Here is a 12463-nt window from a genome sequence, read left to right on the forward strand (position 1 = left end):
TCAGTGTAATTACAGCAAGCTCATACCTAGGAGTTTTGAGGTGAACACTAAATCATGTTCTTTTGTTTAAAACATCCATAAAATAGCATATAATCTGTGTGGAAGACTAATCCTTCATTAATTATATTTGTTTCTGTTAGTAGCTGCTTATTTTTAATCATTAATTATTAAGAAAAGAACAAGGCAGTAATCTGTGGAAACTTGACAGGATTATTTGTCTCAAGAGCTGTCATCTTTTTTTAGTTCCTCTAACCATTAGGCAGTAAAGGCAGTATTAAGCTTAAAAATGGATAGCTTTCAGTCTTTTTAGCTTTTTAAAAGATTTCCTTATTCTAGATAATTTTGGCTTACTGCTTAGATTAACCTTTTTTCTCCTTTCCCTGTGCTTAGTAAAAGACACCTGTCTGTGTCTGACAAACTTGAAGCTTCCTGTAAGTGTTCATACATCTGTTGTTCTGGAAAATCAACTTCACAGATGTATTGCCAGAAACACTGAATTTTTGTTTTGGGAAATGCCCAATTAGCTTTTGTAGATAGATTTCTTTTGACCCATTTTGGTTTGGTTTGGGTTTGTTAGTTTGTTTGGGGTTTTTTTGGCGGGGCGGGGGGGTGTTTTGTTTAGGGTATTTTTGAGGAGCTCAGAGCCTGCTTGTGGCAGGAGCTACCAACTTTCATTTCTGATTAGAGATGAAGGTTTTTTGAAGAGCAAGCACTAGTACTGTCCAGAACTGATCTCGAAATTGAGAATACCCAAAATATAAGGTTTGCTGGTCAGTTTCCTTCGATGTGGTATTCATGTACACTAAACATAAGTGAGTGCAAGCAGAGCAGGAAGAACTCACCTTCTGTACACTGTACAGTCACATAATAGTTTGGTCTGGAAGGAACCTTTAAAGGTTATCTTGTGCAACACCCCCTACAATGAGCATGGACATCTTCACCTAGATCAGATCACTCAGAGCCCATCCAATCTGGCCTTGAATGTTTCCAGCAAAGGAGCATCCACCACCTCTCTGGACCGTTTGTGCCAGTGTCTCACCAGCCTCACTGTAAAACTTCCTTCCTAATATGTAGTCTGAATTGACTCTCTGGTCTGTCACCATTTTTTCTTATCATCCCCCTTCAAGTATTGAAGGGCTGCAAATCTCCTGTTTATTTCTGTTTCAATACTCATTCTCTTCCTAGTGTGTAAGCTTTACAAGTATTCCAGTTTCCTTTTCATATGCCATGTTAATGCCCATTGTAGATGTGTTTTTATTACAAACTTAATTGAAAAAAGGGCACAAAAAATGGAAAATTGAAATCTGACCTGTAAACAAATCACTAACAAAATGGCTTATAAAAAGAGTGTTAATGAAGTGTCTTATATCTTTCTTCACTCTAGGGATAAATTTTTCTAGCTTTTTATGTTTTAAAAGAAATTGAAACCTCTCCTAATGCACGTAGCCAGTTGCATAAAATGATTTTTTGAATACTAGTCTGCCTTTTACCATTTCCACACTTCTGCCCTAAGGGTTTATTTTTTTTTCTTTTTCCTAAACAGAATGCTCAGTTCTGTTACATCTCCTTTCTGTGAAAATACACTTTTTTCTTCTTTTTTTGCCTTCTGAGGATGAAGTTTTTGGTAATGGATTTTATCTTTTGGAGACATATCATGTATCTGAGAGTTTAAAACCCTGAATATTTCTATATATTCGGTACTATAAATTATAATTTGGCTGTTTCCAGATATTCTGAAGATTTTTAGAAAAATATTGAGATTCAAGCTTCACTCATAAAAAAGTTATTTAGCTTCCATATGCTAATACCAGTACTAAGAACAGCATTTTATCAGTCATATGTACAATGTATTTTTTGAAGGCAGTGTTATCTGCCTTCTACGCCTATTTCAAACTTTAGAAGTGCAATATAATAATATAAAATGAGCATGCTAAATTTTCATCATGCAACAAATCATCTTGCATCTGTTCTGAATAGACTCATATTGATTTTTAATCCAGTGTTGTTCACTGTAGTGGTGGCCACTTACTAAGAAAATAGGAAAGATGAAAATTCTAAATACAGGAAGACATTAAAGGTTATAACGATTTAGGTCTCTATTCCATATGATATAGTCACTGTCCAGGAAATATATTTATCTTTCTGATGCAGTAAATGACAAAACTGTAAATATTCTCTAACTCTTGACAAAAAATATTTTGGAATATCACAGTTATTTTTGCACATTACTATCAGCTGTGTAGTATTTTGGCTTTAGATGGAACAGTCAAATTAGTCTGGGCATGTGTTTGTTATTGGAAAGAGCAGATCTAGGAAGAGGCTGACATTTTTCGTATCAGAAGAGCTTTGACATGGTGATGAACTATGGAGAAAATACCCTTTTCCCTGGGTTTTTCAAATCATCTGCAGTCAGATAACTTGGTAACTATTTGTCTTTTTTTCTCTCTCTTGAATGCAGCTTTGACAAAGTAAGCCAGGCAAAGCTGTTGTTTTTCCAGTTCATCCAGGCATCATTGCTGCTCAAGTGGTTTCCATGGGGAGACAAAGGGCAAAATCTGTCCCTCTCTCAGCACTGATCTGTTTAATGGAAAACCTTAGCTGAAAATGTCACTTTCATTGAGTTAGGAGCAAAGCTTGCTTTCCTACCAGAGTGGCTTTGGGTTGTATGTTTGTTTCTTTTTGCACCCAATTTTTACAACCTTTTAACCTCCAAAAGAAAAATGTATTTTAACTGAAACATCTTGGGATGGGAGTGGTGGAGATTTTTCGATTCCTCTGTGCACAGAAGCTGCTGTTCCATGGTGGCTTGACCCCAGAGAAATCAGCAGATAGGATACTACTAACTCAGGTTCCAGTTGAGCTAATTTAAGCCAACAGAGATGCTGCAAGAGGATTTGGACAGAAAGTATGGTGACATTTATTTATAACTTTTAGGTCCATTTAGTTCATATTGATCTTTAAGGTGGTGAGATTACAAGTGAATATTCTGCTGACCTAATTAATCTGTGTTAGAAGCACTAAACTTTAACTGTGCTTTTCCTTTCAAGTCTCATTTAAGAGTTCTAGTATTTTTTCCCACTCTTGTTGGTTTTTGCATTACTCCGACATAAAAATAAAGCTGCTAGTTAAGAAGCAAAAATTGAACATTCTTATAATTATTGAACAATTCATATAAATACTACAAGTGCAAAAAATGAGATATGGTATTAGGGACCATTTTAATTGTAGCTTTGTCTTCCCTTAATAGTGGAAATGGTGACTCATCTACAACAGAGAAAGATCCACTCAGAGTCCTTGAAGGTATAATTTCTGCAGTGCATGCAAGCGTTGAAAAAGGGTAAGAGCTTCCTGTATGGATTCTTTGGGTGAGACTTTGAAAGATGCTTCTCATGAAATCTTTGAAGGTACAATACTGAATATGAATGATTTTTCTTCATGGATATATATAATGGGTTTGCACTTAATTTTCTAAGACTTTATTCTGGAACAGGCTATCATTTTTCATGTTAGAAGTCTGAGCCCTGACAGAAGCCTTTACTTGATCATTTGGAAGAAAGCACTGAACCTAAAATTTAGATAACTATGTATTATAGTGAAATGAGAAAATGGTTTTTCAGCTGTGACTGCTGCAGATTGTATATCTACCAGGAGCATGTCACTGCTTTTGTTTTAATTTAGTTGATAAATTGCAAATTATAATGATTCACTTTCAGATATCGTAATTTAGATATCTAAGTTTGTCCATATTTGTAAAGTATAGTGCAGAAATAATTTCCCAAATGCTGTGTGATGCTTCACCACATTTTTTTCTCCTCTTTTGGGAATGTCCTTACTTCAGATCACATAATGGCCTCTATGTCTCACTGACATTTTCCATTTCACTTCCTGTAAAGAAAAGGAAGAAACAAAAAAAAAATCCTTTTGTTACCCCCAGATGTGCAAATGAAGAATTCATGTATAATAATGATAATAAGATTCCCTACTTTCTGGTCGCCACACAAAAACAGTTACACTATTTTTTTGAGGCTTCTGCAATGAAACTAAATGAGTTGAATGTTGGATACTGAAGTAGACTGAATTGATGTAAAGATTTGCCGTAAATATAATTTGCAGTATTCTAAGTTATAAAGGACAAGTCAGTACTATTTTATTCTGAGATACACTTTCTGGAGTCTTTTATTTGTATACTTCATCAACATTTAACTGCTGAAACAGTAGTCTGGAGTGAAAGTAATTATGATTGCAAGAGACTGTTTATATTCCTTTAAATATTTATTTATTAACTTAAAACTCAGCTACTCAATTTATGAAACAGAAATATTTTCCTCAGGAATACATATGTAAGCCTCAAGTGCACGCTCTACAAACTCTTGAAATATTCCAGCAAGTCCCTTTAATTCCCAGACTTTTAATTTACAGTTTGAATGCCACCTGTTCAGCAAAGGCATGTCTAATTCAGCTGGAGTTCTGTGCTAACAGCATCATTCAGACAATATTAAGCCTAAGTTAAATTGAAATCCCTGTAATATGAAAACCTCACATGTCAATGTTTATTATTTCATAGCTGCAGGACAGGTTAACTTGGTATTTTCTGTTTCATATTACTTTCTCAACTGTCTTGTTAAGACAAATAAGGGAACATTAGTTACAAATCACACTCCACCAGGAGCCCCTTGCTCGGCTTCTTTTTTTAAGAAAAAAGTTTGCTTGAGTTTGAAACATTACTGAAAGTTAAAACAGCATTTACTCATTTGGTATCTGTTAGTTTTTAGCCTCCAAGGGACAGCCCAGATTATTCTGTCTCCAGCTGTGAACTGCTTGGTCAGTTCATGGTGATCTGTGAACTGTGAATGCTTCCACACAGTTAAAATGTATTTGATAGAATTCACTTTCTGAATCAAATTATTTACTTAAGAGTTTTCCTAATTAACAAAGTCTGACCCTGAAACTTAGGAGTTTTAACCTCTCTCTTTTTTTTCTTTCTAAGGATTTTGAACTTATTACAATCATTATCATGCTAAGAACTTAGAATGATCAAGCTGGCTAGAGATGGTACAGGAAAAAAAATAGGACTAGAGCTGTGAATAGGAGAAAATAATTTGTGTGTGTGGAATGGAAAGAAAGGGCTTTTAAAGGAAGAAAAAGGGTGCAGGGTGACAGTATGAATAAGCATTCCAAGATAAGTGTCATACTAAAAATGTAAGCATTCAAGCTGGTTTTCCGTAAAATCAGATGGTGTGGTAGTACAGGCATCAGTCAGGCCTGTACCACCCAGACCCCATGAAAAGTCTTGGACTTCCAGATGCTGAAAGCCAGCAGCACTGTATGGTACCAGGGTAGTTTATGGGAGAATATGTAAGTCTACAGATGGATTCCTATGGTGTTACATGGTTGTTTGAAGTCCAGGAAAAGTTCTTCTGCCACACAACTATGCTCCTGGTTTACAAGGGTTGGTTTTCCTGCAGCCTCACAGAGGTCAGAGCTTCCATTTCCTGGTGTTAGGTATTTCTTACATCCTGAATGTGCTTTTTAAGTTTTAAAAATGCATGTAGTATTTTCATTATGATTATTACCTGAGACTGTTTAACACAGTATTATTTAATTACAGGGAGAAAATAGTTTCTTCAGATGACCTTCTGGAGTGGTTGAGACCTTTCTGTGGTGATGACTCCCTGCCAGTGAAGCCTCGCATCAGGGTATTGCAAATTCTGGAGCAAGCCTTCCATCTCAGTGATGAGGATAGCAAGCTGCTTGTGTACTTCAGGACACAGGCTGTTCTCAGAGCCTGCTGGCCTGAAACAAAGGTATTAATACTGATTGCTGCAAATTACAGCATTAAACTGTTGTGTGTGAGGATTACATAATGGATCACTGGTCTGCAATATATGGTTGTGATGCATCCTGCTGTCTGGAAACTAATCCTACTTTCCTTTTTAAATCAAACTTCTGATACATTCTGATTCTTTGGAAAACAAAGTTACATAAAAGTAAAGGACTTCTCTAATTTTTGTTTAGGATCAGGAGTACATGATACTGAACTTGATGAAACACTAGTGATTTTCCTCCATTTCAAACATTGACTTAGATGTTTTTGTACCTTCTTTCTTTTCTGACCATTTTTTTCTGTCAGTTTTATCTTCCATCTTTATCTTCTACTTGGTGTCACATTTGGCTCAGAATTAGAATGATAATTACTGGCCACTGGCCAGACTCTTTTAGTCTTGAGCCTTTAAATATTATTGTATGAATGTTTAGCAGTCTTGAAATCATGTGAAATACCTCTTGCTGCATGTAGAATTGTTCAGAAGCAGAGTTACTTTTTGTTCATTTTCTAAGTGCCTCTCCCTATGCCAAGACCTTATAGAACAAAAATAGAATATTTCTAATAGTTCCCAAAAAAATCTATGAACAAACCCACTTTATATTCATATAATACAAAAGCAATATCTCAGTTTTGACTTGCTGTGCTAAATTCATCCAAGGGAACAATCCTAATAAAAATCTTAAAAGGAAAAGAAAGTACTTATCTCTTGGTTTCTTTGGAAATTACTTTTTCTCTTGTATTTACAGTAATACCAGCATTTAACTCCTCAACTACTATGCAGGTGTCTGTGATTGGATTCTTCATTTCAATCCTCTGTCAGTATTTGTGTTGCCTGTGACCTGCTTTCCAATTCAAAATAATTTCCAATTATAAAACATTCAACTAGAGTATGTCTTAAGAAAACAAGATACAGGCATATAATAGCTTTCAGCCATGTTTGTAGAAGACAGAAAAAGAACCTGTATTTGACAGAAGCCTTATGAGACTCATTACAATTGTGATTTTACTTTAAATATTTATCAAAATTTTATTTTCTCCCATAGTTTTGTATGTCAGGATGTATAACTTTGCAAAAAGAAACTCTCATCCATTTGGTTACAAAACCTGATTTTAAGACTTAATTGAATGCATTTCATATGCTGCTGTTTCATGTGTAGCTCACGGCCCACCAGAACCCCCAGGGCTCCATCAGCAGAGCTGAGACAGCCACAGCTGTGCTGTCCCCACCTGTGCTGTTCCAGGAGCAGCACAGCTGTTAAACCTTGTGCAAATTTTGCTGCCTCACTCTTCCAGCCTGTTCAGGCCTCTCCATATAATCAGCTACTTTCGGTTTCCTGAAGGGATTTATAGAATACTCCTAGTTTGAAGCAGGAAAACCTGGTTTTCTTTTTGTGAGGGAAGAAGTTTGTACTGACTGAGCAACAGTTCATCTGCTCATCATAGAGCTGCTGATCACTTCAGTGCTTCACACTTTTCCTGATGAGTAAGCAAGTAGTGCAAGAAGATGTGTAATAAAGCTTGAAAAATGCACTAGATAAGCTCAAACCTTTCAGAGATAACTGTATGAAAATATGTACACAACACCATAATACTAATTTCTCTGTATATACTATTTATTGTTTAGCTAAGTGTAGAAGTAACTTTCATGCTTAACAATAGTGAAAGCAGTGCTTAAATGTACATACATAGAAATCATTGGTTATGCACCCCAGTTTCTGCTACAGAGTGCAATTATAAGAATCCTGTTGGAATATATTAAAAGTTATTCTCATTTTCATGTCAGCTCAAGCTCAGTGTGGTTGATAAGAACCCTTTCTTTGCTTCAAATATTTTGTGCTAGGTAACTAATGTGTTATTAGACAGCACAGTCATGTTGGCTTGTCCATTAGATACCTGTCACTGAAAGTCAAAGTTCTTCACAAATGTCCAAGAAAAGAAATAAGTGGGCTTAGATGTATTTATTTTGGATTTTTTCCTCTTTTAGTCAGCTGATGTCAAATGCAAGTCTACAAATTGATACGAGAAAAGCAAGTGATGGCCTTGTTTGAGGTCTTACTAAGTTTGCATATTTTGTGAACTAACAAACAAGGAAAATATAATCATAAAATAACAGATTGAAAACTATACATTTCCCAGTCCTTTAGGTATGTTAGTGGAACAAGAACGCTGCAGAAGTCAGTGCTTACATGGTTGCTGGAAAGCAAAGAGAGAGGTTTCTGTATGAGCTTTGGCAGAGCATTATGGTTAAGACACAATTTTCTCATGCAAGTTCACACTGAAGGTACGAAGACCTTTAAAAGCAATCCTGTTTATACAGGAGGGAGTATTGAAGGACAGCTTAAAAGTTTAATCAGGTTGCTGAGTAATCCTGGAAGAAGTAGTAAACAGGAGGAATCTCATCTTTCAAACTATGTCAGTCTGCCTGCCTTGTCTGTAGGCATCACTTTCACTAGTATCACTACACCTTTATCAATTTGGTCATCCTTTCTCATCCAGAAAAATAATTTAAAAAACCAATCACATCTTAAATAAGTGGGGAGGGAAGGGGCTGTGGATTGAATGCTTGTTTTAGATTTTATAGGAATGTATTTAAAGGTTGGTTTTCAGGGCTTTTTAATGAACTTTAGATTGCAAATAGGTCAAAAATGCATTCATTATCTTGCTTCCAGATTGTTGTATTATTACTTGTGTGGCATTTCTTACATGCTTTTGGGGGATCCCTCTTCTCCTATAGCAGTCCTTGGCACAAAAAGGAACAGCAGATATTATAAAGTATGAATATGGATTTCTATTTAATAAAGATAATTTTAATGATATTGCAGTGTTCAATTACCAGAAAACGTGTGAAAGCCACCCTCAGTGTGCCTACTAATCCTCTTAGACAGGCTTTGCATACATCAAGGAGGGACTTAATATTTAATTATGCTCTAGGTGCTGTAAGTAGTGGTCCCACAAATCAATGTGCTGGGAAACAGGCCAGCTCCTACAAAATTAAAAATGTACTTTATGGAAGCAGCTACCTATCAAACATTCAGAAACACAGTGATTTCCAGTTCTCTAATGATTAGTTAACAAAATTAAAAATTCAGGGGTCCTCATTTTTCAAAGGCTTGAGAGTCTTTAATTCACATTCCAGTAGCATCCCACGCTATGGAGGAGGAGGAGGCATGCCTTGTTTTAATCCCCTTGATGAATTTTATCTGAGCTCTTCAGGTTCTGTAATTTTCTAGTTAACTGGTGCATGAAAAATATGGGTCAAAATACTGGCTTTTTCTATATTAAAAAATGTTGGTGGGGGAAGAAAGACATCATTTAGAATGTTGGTATCAAAATTTATCTTTATTCATCTAAGATGGGAAATCAATTTCTTTTCAAATAGTATAAAAATATAGTCTGTAATGACTCAGTAGTGTCTAACAAGCCTGAAGTGTCAGCTAACAGGTTGTGTGTTTGTAGTTAGCTGTTCAGCTCAGTGACCAGTTACAAGGCATAGGTTACAGAAATGAGCTGGGGTTTGCCTCAGGAAGTTACAGGGGCACTAAAAAGCTTCTGGAAGTACACCAAGGCTTACTTTCATATACAAAGTTATTCATTGTGAAGCTTCTACAAAACACACCTTTTCTTAAAAGGATTGTTTCATTATTATGCAAATGAAAAATGTAATTACTACTTGCATGCCACTTAAATGCAAATAGCTTTGTCATTTAGAGAAGGTAATCTCATTTAGCCTTCTCCCTCATATTGTTGTATTATAGTTTTTTCATGATCTTGGGGTATAGAGAGCTGCTGAGGGCTAAATGTTCTTGAAAATTTGAAGGAATGTCTATTAAGGATTTAAAAGTGTAACTTTGGGTGCTTCTCTTATTTATTTTTTTCTAAAGTTTAGCTTTGAAATATTGACAGATTAATTGGTGTTTTGTGTGTGTGGGATGTGCCCAAAACATTTTCCTTCTTTCCTGCCTGTCTGGCAGTTGATGTATGGCATATGCAAACTTGTGTCTCAGCAACCTCAGTAATGTCTGCATTGACTTTCCGAGAGCTTGGGGTGACTGTCGAGACTCCGTTGCTGCTTTGTTCATATTTTAACCCTGTTAATGAAAAATGGTGTTTCTTCATACTAGTTCCTCGAGAAAAGTCTCAATGGGAATATCAATGTCCAGTGATTTTCATCTTTTTCCCATTTCCTCTTCTTATGTCATAGATTTAAACATGAGAAGTCCATTTTGTTGAAGCCATTTATCAGGTAACAGTGGAACGTGTATTTAGTTTGATCTGGCAAAACACAAGGGAAGGAGCTGTATCTGTTTTATCCTCAGCCATCTTTATTTGTGAAAAATGCTTAATTAGAAGAAAGATTTATGTTCCTATCAATTCTGAGTCAATTTGTTATGATGTTGTTTGTAATTCTAGAGACATTGTTTCTCTGCTGGTAATGCATAAAAATTAAGCTTAAGAAATTTAATTTAAGTTTTAATTAATATTTTAAAACACTAATTTCCACTCCTTGAAGATGCAATTAATCCATATGAAAACATGTGATTTTTTTTTTCAGGGAACATAAATTGTAGCGTGTATGATTAATTAAATACTTTTAGATGCAAATGAAATATTCTCCATTAACTACACAAGTATAGCAGATAACACAAAGTGTAGAGAAAAGCAGCAGTGTGAGTGCACACAAGTTTTGAATTGAGCCCTGGGCCCTGCAATGCTCTGTGACCAGTAGCAGTGGCTTCAAAGGAAGATAAGAATGTTCTGGAGTGGATTGATGGGGGATCATTCACTTTCTCTCATAGGTCTTTTGTAATGAAGGTTTAAGTGCAGAATGGTTGAAACAGTGTATAATCAGTTTTGATCCCAGAAAAATTAAGAGCTTATTAGCAATATAATCAGACTTCTGTTATTATATTTCAAAGAAATCGGTGGATAAACTGTGATTCAACCTTGGGTATCCCCTGCTAAATTTTCAGCCTTAGAACACACCATGCATCACTGAGCACAAAACATGCTGAAACTTTGTGAAGGAGGGATGCCATCCAGAGGGACCTGGACAAGCTCAAAAAGTGGGCCCATAGGAATCTCATGAGTTTTACAAGATCAAGTGCTGGTGCTGCACCTGGACTAGGGAAAGTCCTGGTGTCATCCTGGGGGATGAGCAAACAGATCAGAGCAGCCTGGCTGAGAAGGACTTGGGGGTGCTGTGGGTGGGAGGCTGGACATGACCCAGCCATGTGCCCCTGCAGCCCAGAAAGCCAAATGTGCCCTGGGCTGCATCCAGAGCAGCGTGGGCAGCAGGGGAGGGAGGGGATTCTGCCCCTCTGCTCTGCCCTGCCCTGGTGAGACCCCACCTGCAGGGCTGCACCCAGCCCTGGAGTCTCCATGAGCAGAAGGCTGTTGGAGTGCATCCAGAGGAGGCCACCAAGATGATTTGAGGGAGGGAGCACCTCTCTTGTGAGGAAAGGCTGAGAGAACTGGGATTGTTCAGCCTGGAAAAGAGAAAGCTCTGGGATGACCTAAATATGGCCTTCCAGCACCTGGAAGGAGTCACCAAAATAGATGGAAAAGGACTTTTTATAAGAACCTGAAGTGACAAGACAAGGGGGAATGGCTTCAGACTGGAAGAGAGTAGGTTTAAACTAAGTGGTAGAAAAAAAATCTTTACTACGGTCATGGTGAGGCACTGGAACAGGTTGTCCTTAGAAGCTGGGGTTGCCCCATTCCTGGGAGTATTTTAAGGCCAGCTTTGAAGGGGCTTTGAGCAACCTGGTCTAGTGGAAGTTGTCCCTGCCCATGGCAGGGGTGTTGGAACTGGATGCTTTCTAACGTCCCTTCCAACCCAAAACATTCTGTGGTTCTGTGACTTAACCTTTTTATGTGATTTGTTAAGTTTTGTGGTTTTTTAGGATATTAAAATCCATAAAATCAAATTTTTTATTCACTACACTTTTCCCCTTATTCTGTTGTTTACTCTCAGTAACCAATTCCAGTCACACCTCCTCCACAGCTTTTTCTCTCCATAAGTATCCTCTCCTCTATCTCAAAACCCACTGTGATATGTAGTACACCTCCTGAGAAAGATAATTGGAGAAGTGAATATGCTGTCCTTGTGGAAATTAAGACTCCATGGTTATGCATCCCAGCACCTTGATTGCTCTCTTGACTTCATCTGTACATCAACCAGAGGTCTCTGGATTTCATTCAGCGAGGCTCAGGTTACTGTTTTGACTTGATTAGACTAATTTAGCATATTTTAAAATGCAGTAGTGTTACCATTGTTACATTTTATTTGCCATCAGAGAGTCGTTTACTTACCTAAGACTTTTTTTAAAGTCTTTTGGAGGTTTCTTTTGACATAAACTAGCCTTGACAATCATTTGTCTGTGTTTTTGTCTTTTCCATGCTTGCAGTCTCCCCAAAACATAGTTTACGTAAACAAGGAAGCAGCCATAAACCCATGAGAAATTCTAATTTTTACCTTTACTATTTGGTTATAAACCGCTTTTTTTTTGTTTACATTTTTGGGTTTTTTTCCTCTTAGTAGATTATGCCCTTCAATGTTTCTAGTCAGGAATGTAGTTCTAAGCCCTTTGAAAATATAAGTAAATTGTAAAACTGTTTTTCTTTAGGCATTTTTAGTGT

General features: G+C 36.7%; 1 protein-coding gene across 1 annotated transcript in view; it reads left to right on the forward strand.

Moving 5' to 3' along the window:
• Positions 1–12463, forward strand: part of NBAS (NBAS subunit of NRZ tethering complex) — a 160851-nt gene that overhangs the window by 119636 nt on the left and 28752 nt on the right. Inside the window, exons 47-48 of the mRNA XM_059468667.1 lie at positions 3248–3337; positions 5609–5804. Coding sequence (XP_059324650.1) covers positions 3248–3337; positions 5609–5804 — 286 coding nt within the window. The remainder of the gene's footprint in view (positions 1–3247; positions 3338–5608; positions 5805–12463) is intronic.

The sequence above is a fragment of the Ammospiza nelsoni genome, chromosome 3 (assembly GCF_027579445.1).
Source record: "Ammospiza nelsoni isolate bAmmNel1 chromosome 3, bAmmNel1.pri, whole genome shotgun sequence".
In the NCBI taxonomy this organism is placed as follows: domain Eukaryota; kingdom Metazoa; phylum Chordata; class Aves; order Passeriformes; family Passerellidae; genus Ammospiza; species Ammospiza nelsoni.